At 45.8% G+C, this 22889-nt stretch overlaps 1 protein-coding gene across 4 annotated transcripts in view; it reads right to left on the reverse strand.

Moving 5' to 3' along the window:
• Window positions 1-382: 382 nt before the first annotated feature.
• MAD1L1 (mitotic arrest deficient 1 like 1) overlaps window positions 383-22889 on the reverse strand; it is a 488928-nt gene continuing 466421 nt past the window's right edge. For 3 of the 4 annotated variants that reach the window (XM_059716930.1, XM_014610725.3, XM_019494775.2), the window contains one exon: window positions 383-1771. In XM_059716930.1, the coding sequence (XP_059572913.1) occupies window positions 1613-1771 (159 nt within the window). In that variant the 3' untranslated portion in view covers window positions 383-1612. The remainder of the gene's footprint in view (window positions 1772-22889) is intronic. The other variant, XM_059716931.1, reaches the window with a different exon arrangement.

Raw genomic sequence — 22889 nt, forward strand, 5'->3', positions numbered from 1 at the left:
GCTTGTGATGCCTCTGGCTTGGAAAGACCAGGACCATGGTTATCATGGTTTTCCTCCAAGCTATTTTTGCTATATTGTTTCTGCTGAGAATGAAGGAGTTATTGCCCTCCCTCTGGGTGGTGAAGCAATTTTTAATGCGATTGCAAGTGGAAGCCATTGCACTGACAGTAACATCTATTGAGTACTGGAAGTAGAGGGTGAAAGAACGCCCCAACCAGCTCTTTCTACCCAAGCACCACCGGGTCACTATCATACTTACACCTGTGACGCCATAGCTGCAGCAGAAGAGTTGTGGGCAAGAGCAGGGCACTGAAGTTGGTGAGCCAAGTGGTCCTTTCCAGCCCCTTGGGCACAATGCAAATGAAAGAACTGCACACCCAGGCAGGGTGATAACACTTTATTCATAAAAAGGAAATCAAGTGACAGATACCTATTGCAGTACAAAACATCCACATTCATAATGATCCATCCACAGCAGTCAGGAGAGCAAATGTGAGGATACTGGGGAAAGAAGGATTGCACACAGCAACACAAGTAGGTACCAGCAGACTAAATAGCATTGCAGTAAATTTTGAAGAGACCTTCCATTGCCTGCTCCTTTTCCTGCATTTTGGAGATAACTAGGCACCCTTGAGTCCAAGCAAGAAAAATGTCATGGGAGTACATTTCTTGAGCTCTGCACAGGGATGGGGCTCATAGGAAACCTATTTACATTTGTACTTTACCTGCCGAATTGTGATGACTGAGGGACTGTAGCTAAGGAAGCCTGTGGTCCTGAATCCCATTACATTCTGCTGTCTTCTTCATCTCAATCCCTACTGAGCAGCAGGACTGGGCCGTATCTAAGAAGACTCTGCAACCCATGGCTCCAGTGCCCCCAGTCCTGAACCTCCATCAGTGGGTAGTAAATCTGTAATTGTGAGGAGCAGGAAGCTGTCAGCTCCCCCAAAGCTCACATTCATCTGTTCTCTCTCTTAAGTGCCTGATACTCAATGAAGCTGAGACCCAAGTTAGTGGGACCCCCATAGAAGAAGCTGGGACTCAAGGAGCTGTAAGCTCCCCAAAACTAACTCTCCCATGTGTCCCTGTAACAGCTCCTGTTGAGACCTAAAAGGCTGACGAATTCATAAAGGGCTTGTTCATAAAGGGGGAGGGGTCAGCTGGAAAAAGGGAAACGTGGGATGGAGCGACACTTGCCTTTGACTACCAGTATGTCTCTGGTAAGGTGGCAGCTTTCAGAGACTCTAGAGGAGGCAGACTGGGTTATTAAAGCCAACATAAAAAAACAGTCTTTGGGGTTGGACCCAGTACTGTCAAAGGGCATCTGGACCTTGGGCTATAGGTGATGGAAAGAGGAACTCCAGCTCAGGAGAAAGCAGAAAATAACTCTTGGTTGTTTCCTCAAACCATCATAATAAGTGTTTGGGGAGGGTGAGGGAGGGGACTTCAGCAGAAATGAGAAGAGCCCAGTGCAACAGAAGGCGAAACATGAAAGCGTTTGGTTTGGTTTGGTTTGGTTAGCTCACAAATCCCTGCGGTGCGAGGCCAGTCATATTTGATTGTGATCCACATGTGTAGGGCACAAGGCTAAATGGCTCTGGACCAGACCGGCTTACGCCACGGTTTGACGGCTAAACAGGTCTAGGGTTACAGCGCTGAGGAAGGCTGGGATGCTGTCCTGGTGCAGCAGGTGGAGGTCGATGAGTTCCCGGACAGTGCGAGAGAATTCAGTTTCCAGAAGCTGCATCTTCCCGCCGGAGGAGCTGGAGGCCTGGGGGAGAAGGAAAAGGCAGAGAGAAGAGAAATGAGAGGAAAGAAATTGTTAATCCAGCAGAGTTTCATTCCACTCCTCACAATGCTGGAAAATCCCAGTGCCCTTGCTCTGGAGTTTTCTTCACTGTGTATCTTATTCTAATCAAGGCAACGTTATCTACTGCAGAGCAGGTGTTCAACACACAATTTAATTGGACCATTATTAAGTTCTGCATTTCCAAAACCTCAGAACAATACCCCCTGTGTGAGCCTCCAGTGAATAATGAATTATAAGGCAGTAGGAAGAACGTTTCGAACATCTTGAAAACAAACTTGAAAGGGGCTGCACTATTAACACATGCAGCCACAGCAGAAAGTGCAGAAGCAGAGATCTTTTGGCAGAGGAATCTATCACTAGCTTGGGCGCAGCTAGCAGGGAACATGAAGAGCTGGCATTTCACTCAAGATGGAAGCATTTTAACCTTAAGTCTCTGCGCTCCGGGAGGAGTTAGGGAGAGGGTCTCGATGAACCTGACACCTTTAACAGAGCTGATGATCCGTCTTTACTCCACCCTGCCGCACCTTAAGTTCTCTAGGTCTTTTACCAGCCCGGCTGCTCATGCAAGAATCCTTCCCGAGACGCGCGCATGGAAACGTGGAATCCCGACACGCGGGCAAATGCTCAAAGCCTCCTCTCATCACATGGTAAGTAGTTATGAAAAAGGCAGAGCAGCACAATGCGGAAGGAGATGCACCCTGCTTGGAGCTTCCTACATATGTGCCTGCTGTCCCTGTTTTTCTGCTGTTTTATTGATAAAACAGAAAAGAACGCCACCACCGAAAACTTTCTCGTCAGCTGCTTCCCCTTTGTAATGACCCTGACCTCGCCTCAGCCCTTTAACAGCGCTCCACGATGGGGAACGAGATGTTGAGCCCAGCAAAGCATGATGGAGCCGAGTCCAGCCTGCCTCAGTAATAGGGTGCTTCACATAGGGACTCCGCGGGTGAAGGGAAACCTGATCCTTAGCGGGACTGCTCTCTCCCAAAAAGCACATACATGGAGTGAACCATGGGGATTGCTATGTGGAGGGACTTTATATATGCAGAGAGAAGGACAGCATTAATCACAGAGTCATAGAAAAGTAGGGCTGGAGGTACTGTAGTCCAACCCCCTGCTAAAGGCAGGATCACGCCCGTCTAAACCATCCGATATAAGCCTTTGTCTAACCTAGTCTTAAAAAACTTTGCAAACAATCCTCTTGTACAACAATCAGGCACAATGCCCAAAATGTCAAAAACACCCTATCTTGCCACAGATAAAGCAGGGGGATAAAGGCGCTGTCAATACGCTGTCACTGTAAGGACAGGAGCAGCTATTAAAGAGATCCAAGAAAGAGGACCACATCAGTGAAGCAGACCAAAAAGGGCCCCGGGGATGTGTTTGCTTCCAATGTCGTGTTTTCAGGAGTCTGGAGTTGTTTCGTGATGAACTTCTCATGTATGTGTCACTTCTGATAATGGAGAGTGCGCTAATGCCAAGGAGGAAATTTAAACAAGATTTTGTAGTGGTGGAAACATGAATTAAGAGCTTATCTAAATCTCCTCTGCTCCATCTCAGTTTAAACTGGGTTCATCTCCCTTTCTGAGCTGCTCCACAGGGTGGAGATTTTGATAGTGGAGCCAGCCGACTTGCATCCAGGGCACAGCTGTGTCAGATAGCGACAAACTGAACGGACTGACAGGGAAAGGGAGAGAAATAACAACTGGCCAGGAGACAGGTAACTGGGTCAGAGGGATATAAATCGGCAACCTATGGGAAAGACCAGGCGCAACATGGAGCTCTCATGCAAACTCGATTCGCACCACGGGCCAGAAATGGGCCACGGATGCCAGATTTTGGTTTCACAAACCTAACCTCCTGGGTGGTTTGAATGCAGGTCTACTCCATCAGAAACATTAAAGTTCAGGGTGTGGAGAGGAAGGTCCAGATATTAAGGCACCGCTAGCTGTGCCCCCCATAGTTAAGACTGACTTTGGTACTCCAGGCAGGGATTCAGTCTCTTTGTTATGTATGAAAAATATAGTCTATCCTCCCAAATAATCACAGCACTTAGTAACCGAGCATGGTATTAATCTTACATGTAGACCCATTAATTGGTCTCGGAGTTAAATTAATTACAAGTTCTCTAAAAAGTTCAGCACCCAGTTTCAACCCATTTACTTGTCCCGTGTGGCACGGCTGCACTAGAAGACTGACACAAATGCTTCAAAAAAATTCCCATCTACTTAAAACCCACTGACATCTCATGGGCAGGCTATATTTGAATAATTTCTTCCTCTTCGAGAATTAATGGTCATTTCCTTCCATCATTCTTCATAACTGAAAGTTCCTCCTGCAGCAGAGGCTAAAGAATACTGTTTTGATGCAAAATAAAATTGAGCAGAAGTGTGCTCCTTTGAAATGGCTGTCATCTCCCATTGTTTTTAACAGAACTATGGATTCCTCTCTGCCTCCTGACAGCATAAGGCGGCATCATCTTCTCAGGTTGTCATCATTTTTACTGGGAGCAGCATCCACTTTTAAAGGCTCCCTCTTAACAAGGGGCAGTTTATGCCCTCGGTGCGGCTGACAATGAAAGAGGGCAGCGTAGCCGTTTTGGAAGAAGGGACTTCTCCGCGTACTTCTCTAAAGTGGAAAATTTTCTGAACTGACCTCTGATGACAGCTAAACTTTCAGTCCAGCTCATTTTGCTTCTCAACCACTTCTAAAAACACCTAAAAGCTTTTGTTTTCCCCCCCACCCAGAGGCATTTGAAAATTGCTATCGCTGTGACTGTTTTATTATTTTTTTTCCTGGTTTTGTTTCCCATCTGTTGGTAATTTGGTGGAAGCTGGGATATTTGTTTTTCCTTAATTAATGAGAAATTGTTTTATGACTGCTCTTTACCACCCTGAGCAGTTTTGTGGAAGGGAGCACTTTACATACAAAATTATCATCACAATTATGAAAAATAATGGCAATAAATTACAATTAAACCTACAGATTTCTGTTTCAAAGTGAGGCTTTGCACCGTAGCTATGACATGCAGCGCAGCGGGAAGAGAGCAGGGTGGGCCTCCTGGGAAATGTCGGGAGAGTGCAGGAGGGTACGTGCCTTCGGAGCAGGAGCAAGGGAAGAGTTGGGGAAGGAGCTGCTGCTACTTTTGAGTGACATAAACCTGCCAGGGTACACCTGCACGTTCTGCCTGAAGTTGGAATTAAGCTAAAATAATAGTAATAATAATACATAGTTTGTATCTCGGTCATTAGAGATACCATGTTTCACATTCACATTGCAATTCTTGTTAGGATTCAGATGTACAACTTGTAAAAAAAAAAATACCAACTCCCCCTCCCTGTGCCCCCCACCCCACAAATATAAAATATAATACAAATATGTTGAATATGTCAATTATGTCAACAATTTTTAATCAAATATATTACAAGGATGAAGTGATTCCAAATCTAAGAATGTTAATTAGGGCAAATTTAAAGCCCCCTCCCCATGCATGTTAAGGTCTGAACATTCGAAATTGGGGCACCTGTGGTCTTTGTAGTGCCTTCAGAGCAGGAGTGAGCACGTTTGGTCCTCTTTGTGGTGACACCCGGGGATGGGATCTAGTTTATCTTTATATATCCCTGCAATCTACTCTGGGGCCAAAACCAGACAAATGTCTTATTCAGACGAGATGGTCACTGCACATTGCCACTTTTGACGTGTTGCGTGAGATAAAGCAGCAATTATTTAGAACAAGGACTGTAGAGATGGGTCAACGATAACATCTAAATGATGGCCCTACTTTTGCCCCTTGAGCAATCCAAAGTGGTTTGGGGGTTTCCAAAACCAAGTCCAAGGATGGTTCTGATCTGTATTCTACTTTATTCAAAGCACCAGCACTTTGCGGAAATACTGATTTTTGGTTCTCATGCCGGGCCAGTCTGCTCTTAGGATTATGGAGGATCTCTACCTATCAGAAAAACAACTCACATGGAGCAAGACAGGACTGTGTCTGTGCAGTCACACTTGTCTGCATAAGCCCTGTTACAGATTCCAAAAAACACCCCACGCCGTGTGCTTTCAGGCTGCTGGTACCCCATGGAGCAATCACAAAATCAGAAGTTGTTTTTTCTGCCCATGTTGTATGGAGCGAACAAGAGGGGTCCGTCTACCATCTGGTGACATGAACTCCCAGCAGTCACTCTTCAATCTCGTCAGAGAGAAGAGCCTTTAGTACAATTGCTTTTCCATAAGAGACAAGATTAGCTGTCTCCAGACAGAAGAAAACATCATAAATCTTCCTTTTAACCCTGGAAATTGGTAAATTATTCAAGGCTTTAGAGTTTTTTTATTTTTTATTTTTTGAAGGCACAGACTTACACTACAGATAAAGCCGTGTGTCAGCACTCAGTCCTTTAAGTGAGCTGGGTACCTTGGAACCTGTGTGCCCTTTCCATTTGTTCCACTCTATTTATCTGTCTGTGCAGGAGAGGAAGGCTTGAGTGGGATCTAAAACTAATCAGGGAAAGCAAATGCCCAAAAGGTGAGCTGCCCAGCGAGCAAACTGCTAGCTCCATCTCAGCCATGGGATAAAGTTTCTATTTGCCTCGCACTGCTCGGCCCATCTCCAGCAAAACATTTCAGTCCATTTCTGTCTTTCCAGCTGCAGATTTATTTTGGGGTCACGAGATGGACAGAGTGGAGTAGGTAGCCCCTGTCATCCCACTGTTCTTGATGACTGCTAAGATGATCAGCGTTGCTACGTGCCTGGAAAAAGAGTGATACCTGTATTTATTCAAGTCTGTGCATGCGCAGACGGGCTGTGAGATTCTCCCTAACAGCCAGCATTGTAGGAAAGCGAACCGTGAGCAGCCCTTACCTGCAGCAGGAATTACCCTCCCCTCTAACACAAGGGACCAAAGCAGGCAATGCTCACAATGTGCTGGGCCATTAGATACTGCAAGAAGTAAAAAGTTTCCTGGTTAAGAGGTCACTCCTGGCAGTTGGCAGGACCATGATGGGGTTTTGTAAAGGTGGGGCAGTGATGTGTGAATGGCAGAGGAAGATCACTCAGCCTTGTCACTTCAGCTCGACACAAACATGGTTTCTGAGTGTGCTATAAAGCGGAGATGACAATCTTCCATCTAGGTGCCTGGTGTTTAGAAACCTTCCCCCGAGGAGAAATTTGTACCTCCCTTCTCACCTAACGTAACTCCTCTGGTCCCTCCGGGTCACCTCTCAGGAACTCTGCAATACTCTCGTGTGACCTAACACTGTGTCGCCCTACACTGCAATCGCAGTACGCTCCATAAAATACACCCGTGGACCGGCTTCATAGCTGGGCATGACCCCTCGCCTCTCGGTGTGAGCTGGGCAAAGGTCATTCGACCTTTTTAATGCACTCCACTTGTGTTTGTGGTTTCCCAAATCCAGCCCAATGCAGGGTTTCTCTTTCTCAGTCTGGATCGGATGTTCTCATCACCCATTAGTATGTTTAAACCTTGTCACAGTCCAGCAAACCAATTTTAAAACATTTTTTAAAGCAGCCTGCTCTGACCTTTAAACAAGAAAATCTTTTTGTTTCTGTCTCTTGCTTTAGATTCTGAAATTTTTCTAAATGTCAAAGGCCTACTGTCCACGTGCAGCTGTCAGGGAGAGAGAAACAAGTGCAGCCTCAGAGAGGGCCCAGAGCCTTTTCTCAGGCTTCAGTGCCCAGCAAAAAATGTGTCCTGGAAACCAAAGCTGGTGTGTGTGTCTGTGTGTATGTGCGCATGTGTGCAAACGTGTGTGTGTGCCTGTATATGCATAGCAGGTATGTGCAGAGCTTTCTCCCCCTGAACATATACACACTCTCTCTCTCTCTACCTCCCCCCCTGCAATGAGCTCATATAAAAATGTATCTGCAAAGTCTGAGCAACTCGGCAACTCCACAGTCAAGCTCCCCTTCAGAGCTAGGGGTGATGTCTTGTACTCAGGCCAGTGTCAGGGTGCAGGGATGTGAACTCCCCCATGGATTCAATGCCCAGTTTTACTGTGTGAGGCTGCTGTGCCCACAGCGACATGATTTTGCACAGACTGTTATACTTGCTAATGCCCCCTTTTCCTCTTCAACAGGACTCTCGACTCTCTCTCTAAAACATGAAGGATGGAGAAGCGCTGGGATAAAGGGAGACAGGGGGAGGAGACTGACTGCTGAAGTTTTAACAATTCAAACAGGAGGGTTTGGTGGATCTGTCTAATTGCTCAAACTTGTCTCTCCTGGGCGGTGATATCATTATCAAAATCCCCCAATTGAATTATGCCTCACCAATCAATCTCTCCTAAGCATCAAGCTCTGCTCAAATATCAGGTCCCCAGGTAGCTAGTAAATCACTGTAATTAGAGGCTGTTCATTTAAAATTATAGAAATATTAAAAAACAACAACAACTAATTGCCCAACAATATGTAGTACAGCTGGAAATATTGATGAGTGATTTAAGGCTCTATTTATTTCTATTGTTTAGTTTATTTTACTGATTTATTTGGTGGAAACTGGCAGATTTAGCTAGTCCGTGACATCATGTTGCCATACTCTATGGGACGGCAGAACAACGGAGCTCTAATAAGGATGCATGATTTTTCATCAATCAAGGAGTGCTGCCGTGTGCAAACTGACCTCTCCTCATCCCCAGCTAAATTTTCCTTTCCTATAATATTCTTTGTAACCTAAAAGAGGAAGAGATCTTCTTTATAATAAGTGCTTCTTGCCAAGACCTCTGACCCTCCGTGTCACAAGCTGAACGCATAAAGTGAATTTATGAGGCAGAAAGGGATGGATGTCTATAAAGTATGCCTTCCAGGAAATGTAATGAAAAAGCTACTCTCAGGTGCTGAGCAAAGAGGACAGCGGGCTTGGTGATGCCAGGAAGGATGCTGAACACTGGGGTGGGACAGAGGAGATACCGGCCTGTGGGCACACCGAGATTTATGGCAAATAATGTTTCTCTCTTCCTTACTATTCAATACTAAGATGACCCACAACCTGCAGGGTGTCAGTACAGGACTCTAGCTTACCCGCTTCCCTTTTTAATCAGGAACACAACCCAGGTGTTAGATACGGGAGTGATAAAGTAGACCAAACACTGGCTATCACACTAACTCAGTGTCAAGGACACAGATTACTGGGGTACTATACACCCTCCATATGTCCTTTGACTCATGTGCATGCCTCTGCATGGGCCACGGGTAGCACTAACTTGAACATTTAAACACACATGCCGATAGGTGTCAGAAATTGGATCCTTTTTCTCCAAGAGGAAACCAGTGGATGTTAGTCCTCGGGGAGGAAGTTGAGGACAGACGGACAGAAACAGATGCTAAAAAAGAGAGCAAAGAGCTTTGGCTTTCATTTAAAACAGCATCATTATTTTCGCTGTTTAACTGGTAGTACTGCCGTCTTCCATTTGCATATCCACACAGTACTTTTCCTCCTGAAGGATGTGCTCTGTGCAGTAGTATTGTCCACAGTTTTTACCACCACTCAGGAACCACTTTGTGCCCAGAAGTTTGTCTCCTCACTGCACAGTTGATCCAATAAAGGATAACACCAACCCCCTCCCCACACCTTACTTTCCGCATGCTACCACTGAGGTGGGCATCTCTGGAATGAAACATGGTAATAATTTAACTACACAGAGTTTAACTACACAACAGTTTAGGAGAGGAAAAGACAAATACTAGATCCAATTTAAACTGCAAACATTAAGTTGGCTTGTATTCAAGACATTGGGGTTATTAAGTATGCACATGCAAACACTCCTTTGACATCTGTATTATCAAGTGTCCAGACCTTAGTTTTCAGTCTAAGGTCTGATGGCTCCTCAGAAGAACAACGCTTCCAACTATCATGCTGCCAACACTAGTTCAGCATACTCAGGGAAGGAAGAGGCTGGACTCAACTGGCTCATTTGTTTGCCCTTGGGGTTTGGAAGTCTCCAAGCCAAGTATCAGACAGACTCAACTTTGCTGAGAGCAGTGGAGACGATACCCAAAAGCAGATGCAGCAAAGACATGGTGAGAATCCAGCTGATAAGAGTAACTGAGGACACACAACTCTTACTGCGATCAGAGCAAAAAGCAAGCATGCTTTTAGTAATCTGTACATTTAAACATGAAAGATCGCATTATAGCTCCCAATCAGACTTCTAGATAGTAGAAATAGTTGATGCTTGAAGCTAATTTTTTAGGCATTTACAAAGATCTAACAAAGAAAAAGAAAAGGGCGCTGAAGAAAACAAAGCATGATATCCTGAGCATTTCCCCAAAGCCAAAATCCTAAATGTACAATAAAGTTGCAACCAAATTTCTTGTCTTTTGTCAGACTTTGACACCTTTAAACCTCAATGCCACTATGAATCAAGAATCAAGAAAAATGTACATACTTCTCAGCCCCAGGAACTGTACATATGGCCTATAGTGGAAGCGCCTACTGAGAAAGTGGCCAAATATGTGCTAAAATAACCAGTGTCAAATTAAAGTTACTGAAGAGCTGGCCTGATGAAATGCTCAGGCTGTAGCTTCCTGACCATCTGTGAAGTGACCATATTGGACTGGTCAGGCTGCAGAGTGGCTAACAAGCTCTGAAGGCAGAATGAGTAGCTAAAAAACATGAACATCCTCTATCCCATGTGCTCTGTAAAGCAAAATGCCAACCCATCTGTCTGTAACATTAGCAACTCCATGGAAGCCATATGTAGGACAGGCATAAATTAGGAACAGAAAAATCTCTCATTACTTCCTTTGAAATGACTCTGTACTCCCCTGTTCCAATGCTACGGGCTAGATTGTTCATCTACAGCTACATTTTCCCTCTGTGCAGAAGACAAGAGCTTTCCCCTCAAGAGATCTCTAGTCCAAAGGTGTTTTGAGGCCTGAAGATGAGATGCTCCAAGGCTGCTGATGAAATCAGAGGGTGCACTTCTGAAGCAGGACAGATGGGAAAAATCTGGCTGCAAATCCGGCCAGCCAGCACTGCAAACCAGCAAAGACCCAGACCAGCAAGCAGCCTCAGGCAGAGGACAAGCACTAGGAGCAGAACTGTGAGTCTGAAAGTACCTGATTTCAGAAGAGAAACTTGCTCTACTAAAAGATGGACTCATTTAAGTTCTCCTCTTTCTCACTGGGAACAGAAGCAAAAAAGAGCAAAGACCTGAGACGATGTGATTCAGGGAAAATGAAGCCATGCCCTGGGAAGAAGTGTGTGCAGCAGGATGATTTGTATGTGTTTTGAGGACCAGATCTCTAAGCCAGCCCGCAATGGGAAGATCCCGAACTCTGTTTTGTAGTTCTGAATGATAAGACCAGCAAGAGAATAGCTGTAGGAAAGTTTGAACAACGATGCATGTGCAGGACACAGAGGTGGCACTGGTGAATTTGGATGGGAATACTTCACTAGTGACCTCGCTGCTTGGGCAATATAAGCATCTGGTCCCCAAGACAGTAGGCAATTTCTCCCCAATTAGAAAACCCCTCCATAGTAGAAAAATAGATGCAAGCGTTAGCTGAAGTGCATCCAAGTGACTCACGGTGCAAGTGGGTCATGCAGACCTCACCACTCACTAGCTTCCAGTTGGAAAGCAAACCCTCTCTTTCTTGAGACCGGCTTCTTGCTTTGCAGGGGACAACGGACAAGTGCACATCAAGGAGGGAGAGAGGCTGGGACTGTTAAATGAGCAGATTACATCTGATGCCTGGGAGGCACGTCTCACTGGAGCATCAGCTACTCCACGATACGGCAGACGCCAGCGTGTAATTGATACATTTATCCTTCTCGTCTCTTTGGTTTCCTTGTGGACATGAGTAGGGAGGATGAAAGGCTAGGGAAGTGAGCAAGAAGGTCCTGTGACCAATACGGGCCTGAGGGCCCATTGGGAGGAACCAAATCACAATCAAATGCTAAACCTTACAAGTCTGATCATGGATAGGGTGCTGTGTAAAAAACACACCTGCTCTTATGCACCCCTGCAGTGTAGGACTCATGTAGGTCTATGGCAGAATACAGCACTAAATCATGCCCAGGTTATTAGTTACCTGCTGTGATATTATCTATCACAGTTTGATTCAAAACTAAAGTTTAAACCCCAAATAAGGCAAAGGCCTGGTGAGTACTTAGCTGCGGTTGGGGGCAGGTCATCATATTCACTACTAGTAAAAGGAGCTGGAAAAAGGCAGCCACGCGAAGACGTGACAAGCACTGCTGCGGTTCCAGGGGCGAAGTATCAGATTTTCGCTACTCAGCTGCTGTCCCTACACAGCACTGAATCGTGGTGTTGTATCCTTCCTTGTATAACTGCAGCCTGCTATCGCTCTGTTTTTATTTGGCACTAGAGCGACTTCAATCACTCTTGCGATGTCAATGACTAAGAGTTGCCGACTCTTAAAATTTTTATTGTTAGTCTAGCAATTTTCAGATGTTTCTTTTTTTTTTGTGTTTAACTTGTCTCATGAAAACATAATGAAAGGCAACCATCTGCCCTCGCTGCCACTGAGACAGGAGTTAGCAATACGGTTGCCGTTCCCTCTAGAGGCAAGACCGAGCCTAATACAAATGGCTGCCTCTTCTCTCTCTCTTCACCGAGACTAAACCCAGGCCCACGGGCCAAATGGATACCACCCTACCTTCTGATGGGATATGATTAGGAACCTGAGACAGCAAAGGGCAGTGGAGACACGGTACAAGGTGTTTGCAGAGACTGAGGAAGGACTAGGGGGCAGTTTCAAGAGTTATAGAGGGCAAGATGAAGCCAAGGGGCACAGCATAATGTGAGGAGCAGGAGGAAGACTGAAGTGGTGTTGGGGATGCAGAAGATAGCAACAGGTGCAGGACACAGAGAGGGGCAGCAGATCAGTTCATCCATCCGCAGGGGTCAGCATGAGGGAGGAGCGTCCCCTTTGAGCAGCCGGTGGAAAGGATGCATTTCCGCATGTGTATTCAAGGCTGGAGCTCAACCCTTAAACCTCACAAGCCCGCTTCCAAGGTCAGAAGGCAAATGCCCTCTTCCTGCCCCCAAACAACCTTGCTATTTTAGCTGATCTCATGATTTATGATCCTTGAACACCTGGGGTCAGCTAAGCCACTGACTCAGCTTATGAAAAGACTTTCAGCCTCAACTGTAGTAGGAACTTAGGACTGTAACATCAAAGAGACCAATCAAATTGCCACCACAAATACAGTGTGTGTTTTCTCAATGAAGGGCTTGTAATGGGAAGTGTCAAACAAGGTGAGAGAGCGAGAGAGAGAATTCCCTTCTCGCCCAAGCAGACAGCTAAGATCAGCTACAAAGGAAGCAAGCCCATGGTTGAATAAACAGAGGTTGAATTCCCATCTCATCCCTGACAAATGCTTAAGTTAATTAGTGAAGAAATAACAGAAAGGCCATTACTGAATCAGAATGGAGACTGTATCCCAGCTCATCCCTTGAAGCGTCGCTCACACAAGGCAAATTATGTCTATTGAAGTTCTCCAACGGAGGCTTCTCTTGCTGCTTGCGCTGCCCTTAGTACCCCAACTCATGAAAGACTTGGGAAGATAGCACTGCTGGCATTCGTGAATCATAGAAAATGAGGGTTGGGAGGGACACAGGAGGTCACATCTAGTCCAACCCCCTGTTCAAAGCAGGACCATCCCCAACTAGATCATCCCAGCCAAGGCTTTGTCTAGCCAGGTCCTAAAAACTGCCAAAGATGGAGATTTCACAACCTCTCTGGGTAGCCTGTTCCAGTGTTTTACCACCCTCCTAGTGAGAAAATTCTTCCCAATATCTAACCTAAACCTCCCTTGCTTGCAACTTGAGATCATTGCTCCTTGTCCTGTCGTCCATCACTACTGAGAACAGTCCAGCTCCTTCCTCTTTGCAACCCCCCTTCAGGCAGCTGAAAATTGCTATTAAATCCTCTCTCAGTCCTCTCTTTTCTTGACTAAATACACCCAGTTCCCTCAGCCTCTCCTCATAAATCATGTCCCCCAGCCCCCGAACCATTTTCATTGACCTCCACTGGACTCTCTCCAACTTGTCCACATCTTTTCTGTAGTGGGAGGCCCAAAACTGCACGCAGTTCTCCATCCTCTTTGCAACCCCCTGCAGGGAGCTGCAGGCTGCCATCAAATCCCCCCTCGGTCTTCTCTTCTGGAGACTCAATAAGTCCAGCTCCCCGAGTCTCTCCTCACCAGTCATGTCCCTCAGCCCCCCAACCATTTTTGCTGTCCTCCGCTGGACTCTCTCCAATGTGTCCACATCCTGCAGTGGCAGGCCCAAAACTGGACACAAGACTTCAGATGTGGCCTCCCCAGTGCTGAATAGAGGGGAATAATCACTTCCCTTGACCTGCCGGCAACACCCCTACCAATGCAGTCCAGGATGCCGGTAGCCTTCTTGGCAACAAGGGTACACCGCTGGCTCATGTTCAGCTTATTGTCCACTGTCACCCCCAGGTCCTTTTCTGCAGAGCTGCTGCCCAGCCGGTCAGCCCCAGCCTGTCCCGATGCAGGAGACTGTTCCGTCCTAAGTGCAGGACTTTGTATTTGTCCTGGTTGAACCTCATGAGATTTCTTTTGGCCCAATCCTCCAATTTGTCTAGGGTTACTCTGAATCCTAGCCCCACCCTGCAGCGTATCTACTATGTCCCCCCAGCTTGGTGTCATCTGTGAACTTATTGAGGTGCCACTGCTCCATCCCATCTTCCAGGTCACTGATGGAGATATTGAACAAAACTGACCCGAGGACTGACCCCTGGCACGCTCCACTAGATAGCAGCAGCCAACTAGACATCAAGCCATTGATTACTATGCGCTGAACCTGATGCTCCAGCCACTTTTCTTTCCACCTTACAGTCCATTCTTCCAACCCGTACTTCCTTACCTTGCCTGTGAGAACACTGTGGGAGACCGTATCAAAAGCCTTGCTAAAATCAAGGTACTGGTTTCCCTGTGTCCACACAGCCGGTCACCCAATCAGAGAAGGCAACCAGGTTGGTCAGGCGTGGACTTGCCCTTGGTGAATCCATGCTGACTGTTCCTAATCACCTTCTCCTCCAAGTGCTCACAAATGGATTCCTTGAGGATCTGCTCCATGATTTTTCCAGGGACTGAGGTGAGGCTGACTGGTCTGTAGTTCCCTGGATCCTCCTTTTTCCCTTTCTTAAATATGGGTGTTATGTTTGCCCTTTCTCAATCACCTGGGACATCTCCCAATAGCCATGAGTTTTCAGAAATGATGGCCAGCGGCTCTGCAATCACATCAACTAACTCTTTCAGCCAGCATCCTCACGTGCAGCCCATCCAACCCCATGGACTTGTACACATCCAGCTTTTCTAAACAGTCCTTCACCTGTTCTTTTGCCACTGTTGGCTGCTCACCTCCTCCCCAAACTGTCCTGCCAGGTGTAGTGCATTACATATGGATACACCTCTTCACCCCAAAGACGACGGTAAGATGTAGCCATTCCATGAATGCACTGAAGTTAGAGTTGCCTCTGGTCTTCCACACCTTTGGTTGGAAGCAGGCATATGTCTGACTGCCCTCCCTTCAAGCTGGTGTCTTGCCACTAACAGACTGGCATACCCTGTGTTGCTCCTTTAGCTGGAGTTGAAGTGAGGAGATTTATGCAGACACCATCTCTGCAATTATGAATACAGAAGGAAAAACATCCAGATATCACACAAATTGATGTGCTTTGCTGGCAGGCTTTACGCACGACCCAGTAACAGCTGTCACACTCCAGCCTCTCTCATCTGAGCTCTACTGCCACCTCGGTACTCTCACACACCATTTAAGATCACTCTCTTCTCCTCCCCGGTGCGACTGTATTCTCCATTCCAGATGCCAGAGCAAAGCAGGCAGCGGCGTGGATGCAAAGGGAGATAGAACGACTGGTTTTCATATGTAATTCAAAATGCAATGTTCGGTTCTTCAGGCAACACGCAACTAATTAGCAATGACCTCGAGGCAGCCAAGCCATTCAAACACCAATCTCTGTCCTACTCTTGGAGCTCTTTAAAATTTGCCCTTTCCTTGTGCCAAGATTTTCAGCAACCTTCACTAAAACCCAACAGCAAATCTGCAAACATACATACATACAATCCATTGCCTCTCAGAGAAAGGGGGTGGCTGGGTGTGTGGTTGTGCATGTGTGTGCATGTACACGCACATGTACTGTAAAAGTGGCAAGGTTATCTGAGGAAAACTTGAGCTTCACAGCTTTTCCACAGCACGTCCCCTTGCAATGTGAGTATTGTTTAAGGAAAACAGATACATTATGCACGTTTCCCTGTCAAATCGGCTCCCGCGATGACCTCTACAGATCATGAGCCCATTATTTCCTATCCTCCTGGTTTTCCTCCCTCCGTGCTTGTGTTTATTTTGGTAAATAGATTTAACCTTTCTAAAATTAACTGCAGAACAGATCTTCTTTTGGCAGCAAATCAGCTTTAGAAAGGAGGAAAATGTAACGTTTCCTAAACACTTTAAAATCCATGACTAAAGCCCTGCATGCTTTCCTTTGTCCTGTGTTTGCTTGGCTTGTACATAAGGGGTATTAATATATTTTAAAGGATTCTCTTGCAATTAAGGACAAAACAATGGCATCTCCACCCACCCATCTAGGAACCTACATGGTCCTCAGCAACAAGGTATCGGAGCAACACTTCTGAGTGGTAAAAGGTTAACACTAATACAAGATGCTGTCTTCCACTCCCTCCCCCAGCCTCCCCCCAATGGTGCAGATTCAAAAACAAAGCAAAACTCCCCAAAAGAAACAACCCAAGGCTGGAAGCAATCCCTTTGCTACAAATGCTCCTTATCTTTGAATATGTTCCAATCCGCATGTACTGGCTGAGCCTCACCCCTTTCAAACTATCATCATACAAGTACACAGAGCACCGTCCTCTGGCCACGAACTGGTTGAAAAGGGCGAGTGCCTGGTAAGGCTCTATGAAAGCCCCCAACTTGCATTTGTTTCACTGGGTTGGATGCTCTTCAGATTTGGTTTCTGCCTGCAGTATTTAAGCATTGGGCCTATAGTGGGGATGGAGGGTTTAAAGCTAGGGAAATGCCTCTGTGGACTCCCTGTGTCTGAAGGAGAAATCCAAAACTGCCCCCAAGAACTAGACCATTCATGGTTCCATCGCTCTCTGAAAGCGACACGACTGCACTGAATTAAACATCTTGCAGGAGGTTTTTCTTCCAAAGATCTGCAAGTGAGGTCTTACAGTCTACATGCAGTTAGCAGCTTTCACAAGCAGCTGCTTCTTATGTAGAAGACGGTACCTTATCGGTATACAGACCACCAGAGGAGGAGGAAAAATTCTGGTCAAGGGCACTGGGGCCAACAAAACCCATACTGTTACAAAATCTTAGGAGCTCTTTTCCATCACTGATTTCTTTGAGGCTATGCCAGGTCCTTACACGCCAGCTTTTTTCTCTGTGTTAAATACTATGCTAAGTCTAACTGTCTCAGATGCCCTAACACTATCAAATAGTTGAGTCAAAAAATAGTTTCCCCCTTCCTGTTAGTTGCTGTACCACTGATCGGTCACCCTACTGACTAATAATCATGTAAGGCTGTTACAAAGAGATGCCCTGGTATTTTTTCCCCCAAGGAGCAAAGTCTACCTGGTGGGGCAGTAGTTTTATACTTTAACCCAGCGGCTCCCAAACTCTAACAGATTGTGCACCACCAATTTAAAATGATATAACCTTAAGTACCACCAGCAAATTTTTGTCATATAAAGTAATTATAATAAATCTGTTAATGCATAACCACTGACAGGCTCACACCACTGGTGGTACGCATACCACAGACTGGGAACCTTTGGCCCCAGAAAAGTATTTATCACTACCGGACAAACACAGCGTGAACAAAAAAGCAATCACAAAAGCTTTTGCAGGCTTCCAGCGTGGTTGGAGATGTTCCTGTCGTGACACACCCAACAATGGTGTTGATACTTGTTTTCTCAAAAACAAACACAGCAAAAGAGCAAGGAAATAGGCTGCTAATGCTGTTATAAGTTTAAGCATTTCAAATCGAGGGTATTTTTACTCTAAATATGTTGTATACACAATGCCAACATGTATTGAGAAAGTATGGAAGGTCAGAGCAAATAAATATAGCGGACAATCAATTATGAGAGTGACAGCATTTTAGAATAGAAAATATTTTGCAATTCAAGTAGGGTGTGCTTGTATATGCACAAATATAAATGAGATGTACTCCTTCCTCCCTCCCTCTCTCCCCTCTCCCTTTCTCCTTCTCCCTCACACACACAGGCCAGGGACAGACATTCAAAAAGCCTAAGCCTGAACTGATTCAATCTTTGCAGGTTAGTCTATCCTGCAAAGCCTGAACTAATTTGGAGGTGGATAGACATTCCCTTTCCATTCCAGAAATGTAGGACTTGCCTGCAGTGGCTCAAGCTAGAAGCTAGTGGTGCTAGAGCAGCCCTCCCTTCCCTGCAACAGTGCTGAGCTGAGGGGGGCCATGGCCAGTTCCGGCAGGATGCTCTGATTAGGGAAAGGGTGTAAACCCCCACCTTTCCTGTACCGTCTCAGGCTTTTCCCCACTGGTTGCTCAAGGGACAGGAGTGTTACCAGCCCCCAGCCCTGGGATAGCCTGTGCGGAAAAGGGGCGGGAAGGGGGGCGGGAAGTGTGCAATGCATGCATCTGTTGATGATTCTGAGCTTTTCAATCTCCCTCTCCCTCTCTGCAAACCTGACAGGGCTGTAAACCAACAGGGGGGCTGATAAAACCACAGTGTTATCAGGCCATCAGGAAACCACTGTTATCAGCCCTTCAGCAAAACAAAAGTCTCTCTCATTAGTTCAAGCTCTTCTTAAACAGCTTTTTCCAAGGAAGGAATGGAGGGACATTACTGGCTACCTGTTGATTAGCTCCAAAAAGCCTTCAGCGGACACTGTCCTATCTGCCTGTCCCAGTGAAATCAGAGACATGCACACAGACACCTCTCAGCATTAGCTAGCATACCACATGGGGCTGGGGTCCACGCTGTGGGAGATGGGAGGGAGGGGGGGATCCCTGCTTGAGCTGCGAGCAGCAAGGGAAGCCAGGCAGACCCTGCTGTGCCTTCAGTCTCCCCCAGAGCTCCAGCTAGGGAGGAGAGGGGTAGGTCCAGCCTGTTCTCTGGAGCAGAGCACAGCCTAGCCCAGCCCAGCTGCAAAGCATCTGGGGTACCAGGGGACTCTGGTTTAACTTAAACCAGGAAGAGGTCTGGGACAGACGTTGCATAAACTAGTTTGAACCAAATCAGTTAAGTATGATGCTACATTCAACCAGGTTTATCTTAAACCAGTTTCAAAATGGCTGAAACTGGGTTATGTGCACTGAACTTCTGTTCTGCTACAGATTTAACCCAGTCTGTGATCACTTAAACCGGTTTGTGTGTAATGTCTGTCCCTAGCCACACAAATATATATACAAACACAAAAGGCTGAGTTTTCTCTGAGGTTTGTAAACAAAGATGTTAAAAAGGAAGCAATTTAAAAACAAATTGTCTTACAAACTAACTGAAGTTGTTCTATGCCCAACGTTTCACTTGCTTGCTTTTAACATCATTTTAGAAAGCCTCAGAGGTAACCAAAACACTGTAGCTATTGTTTCCTCATTTCTATGTTCTCTGGAGTACATCAGTAGCCTCACTCACTACATTTTATATAACCAAACTTGCAAAAGTAAATACATTCATAGTAACAAGGATAATTAAGAAACTAATTTGCTTTCTCTGGTGTCTGCAATCCGAAGATCTCAAAACTCCTTGCAAATGTTAGCTAATTATATCCCCTAACACCTCTGCATGGCACGGATTATCCCTTGTCTATAAACAGGGAAAGGGAGGCCAAGGGAAGCGTAATGACTTGCCAATGCCCACACAGCAAGTGGGTGTTGAAATCATGGGAAGAATTCAAACTTCCTGATTTCCAGCTGCCTGAGTCACTCCTTTGACCAGGATTTTCCTGACTGAACAACGCCGCAGGGTCAGAGGGGGCTGTGTAACATGTATGATTTCGCCAGAGTCCAGTACTGCTCCTTGACTAGTGGTGGCACATGGTGAAGGAGTAGCAGCTGGAGACTTGCTGCTCTGAGGGTGGAGATGTTACCTTTTTTTGCTGCTGATGTGTCAAGGGGCCAAAACCCACTGGTTTTCAGCACCAAAAAAAAGGAGGAAGTGGCATCTCTCCAGCAGCAGTGAATCCTTGGTAGCATATTCCTGCACCACGCACCACTGGTGCTTCTCTGCCCTCCCCACTGTCAGAACCAGAGCCGGGGGGCGGGAAATGCCTCCCTCCTCCAGCTCCATAGTGGTGCCCACCCCCAAGCTGTGCCCAGGGCTCGTGCCCTGCTCACCCACCCGTTTCTGCACTACTGGATTACACAACAAATTATAGATTTTGAATAAAAACAACAGCAAAATATGCAATATAAGTGCTGTAGTGGTGTGGCCGTCTAAAGCTACCATCATGCAACCTGAAATGGCCACCACGTTACTGTAATCGGAGGTCCTAAGTGGCGGCTCAGCATAAATTAGCAAAGGATGTAAACAACTGCCTGTTAAGGCCTGAGCACAACCCCATGCATCTAAAGCGCATTCATCTGGCACCACCAAGCCATTACAAGACAAGCTGGTAAGCTGTTCCTATAAGTAGTCCCTGCACCTAATTTTGTTTAGCCATGAACCTAGAAGATGCTTGTCATCTCTGAAGGAGAAAGGGAACACACTCATCCCATTTTTTGTCCATGTATCCTGGAGCTGGGCTTCTCTTCGACCGTGGTAAGAAAAAACAGAACATCATAATTGCCTATCAACTTCCACTTAATGACTTAAGACTCTGCATCTCCTGTGTTCAGTCTTGCATAGAGCATCTTCAGCCAGGCTCACTCAGCACCACGAAGTGTGATCAAAAAAGAGGTTCAACTTTTAAAGCTTTCTTTCCAAAACTTCAGAATTAGTAATTTCTGGTCAGGTGATTGCTATGAAAGTTTGCCTGTTTGTGGCTAGAATCAGAGTTCCTGGGCAGTGGGTTGCAAAACTGGTTTAAATCTCAGCAGGAGGAGTATCGGTAACTCCCAAGCTATTTATTTATTTATTGCACTTGTAGGGCAGCACGGCCTAGCAGTCCCAGCTGAGACTTAAGCCTCACTGAACTGGGCATGGTACAAATAAGATGGTGGTTGGCCTCAAGAGCTTACAGTCCACAGAAACAAAGAGTGAGGGAGTGAGGGGGCACAGAGGTGAAGTGACTTGCCCAAGGTCACACAGCAGCACAGTAGCAGAGCTAGGAACTGAACCTACACCTCTTGATGTTTTATCTGCTGGGACACTCTGTATCCAGAAGTTTTGGAAACAACATTTTTTTAAGGGATGTGGGGAAAAATGCTGAGTCTTAAGCCATAACAGTATGATGCTTAACTTTTTGGGGCTTGATTACTCAGCTCTGGCACTTCATTAATGCTGTTTCTCTTACGAAGCACTACTGACATGCCTATAGATAAGCACAGAATATATACAAGAGTCTAGATCGGATGTGACCTTTCCCTTCATGCACGAGGAGACTAACACAGCACAAGGGCTAGCCAGGAGATTAAAGTCAATAAGGCACCTTCCCTTTTTCACTTTCTTATGAATTGTTTGTAAACGATCCTCACACTTATTCCATGATAACTCTCCCACGTGCCCACCAGCCAATAAAAACAACAGAGAACACGTTTCAGAAATCTATTTGCCTATTTCTCTTTTGTGAAGCAGCTATTGTTGCCATGCTATTGTTGCTATGTTTTCTTGTAAGAGAAAAATCTTCTTCCTTAACATGATAGTTCAAGTTCAGCACAGAGGAAAAAATATCTAAGAGAACAGAAATCAACATAGGTGGCACCTAAATGGACATGACAAGATGGGGATGGAACAGAACAACTCCCGCAAGGGATGAATCAGGCATCTCCTGTCAGAGAGAGTTCCCTGAAAGAGTTAATAGAATAGGGGCTACAATTTATTTAGACCAGTAAAAAGCTTTCTGGAAAGGCCCTCAAAAGAGCCTATTAAGGAAACTTGGTAACTGCACAGTGAGAGGTAAAGTTTTGTCTTGAATTAAAAGTCAGTAAAGAGACAAGAAAACAAAGATTCAAAATAAACGGCCAATTCTCAGCATGGAAATAAGCCAGTATCAGATACCCCAGAGAGCAGCTCTCTTAGTTTGAAAGGTAAAGTTCTTCTCTGCAGGACTCATGAGAAACCCACCTGCTAGCTTGACTGGACACTGGTATGAGCTGCCTGCGACGTTTGGATCTGGGTTGCAAGTCTGGGTTTGATTCCTTCTTTTAGCACTGCTTTTCTTGCAAGAACCGTTTATTCTTCTGTATCGGGGTTTTGGATCAGCACCTGAGGCAGATCAGGCTCTGGGCTGGGTTTAAAGCCATGGTGTTTGGAGGACAGCAATAATGTAAGCACTAGGACTGAGGGTTTTCAATACATTTATCAATAACCTGGAAGACAGGAAGAACTGCAAACCAGCAAAACTACATAGGTTAGTCAAGACTCTGGACAGGACTAAAGTAATTAAGGACAATGCGCAACAAGATGACACAGGAAATTCAATACAGACAAGTGCAATGTCACGCACACTGTTCTGTCACCTTCAAGGATTCTCAACTTGCTGATGAGCTCTGAAATGATGCAACATCTTCTAGAAAAAGAGCTGCGTGTCACTGGCTGGTGTGAAGACGACAACTGTACAATAAGCAGTGGCACGCTGAAAAACAAATAAGATGTCAGCGGGCTGCATAGTAAGAAAAAGGACAGGAGACCTGGATCACTTCATTATCTAAATTGATAGCGCATCCAATCCTTGAATGCTGCGTTCAGCTTTAATGACTTTATCACAAATGATGGCAGGAGGATAACTGGTTTACAGAAGGACTACAAAGATGGCTATATCTGATCCCTTTATCAAGATGGAGAACCTTTACTGTGGATCAGAGAAGAAGGAAATGTGATAAAGCAGAGGTAGATGCTGAGCAGGAGAGACATGAGTGTGTGGGCAGAGCCTCTTCGGAGAC

The sequence above is a fragment of the Alligator mississippiensis genome, chromosome 13, assembly GCF_030867095.1.
Source record: "Alligator mississippiensis isolate rAllMis1 chromosome 13, rAllMis1, whole genome shotgun sequence".
Taxonomy (NCBI): domain Eukaryota; kingdom Metazoa; phylum Chordata; order Crocodylia; family Alligatoridae; genus Alligator; species Alligator mississippiensis.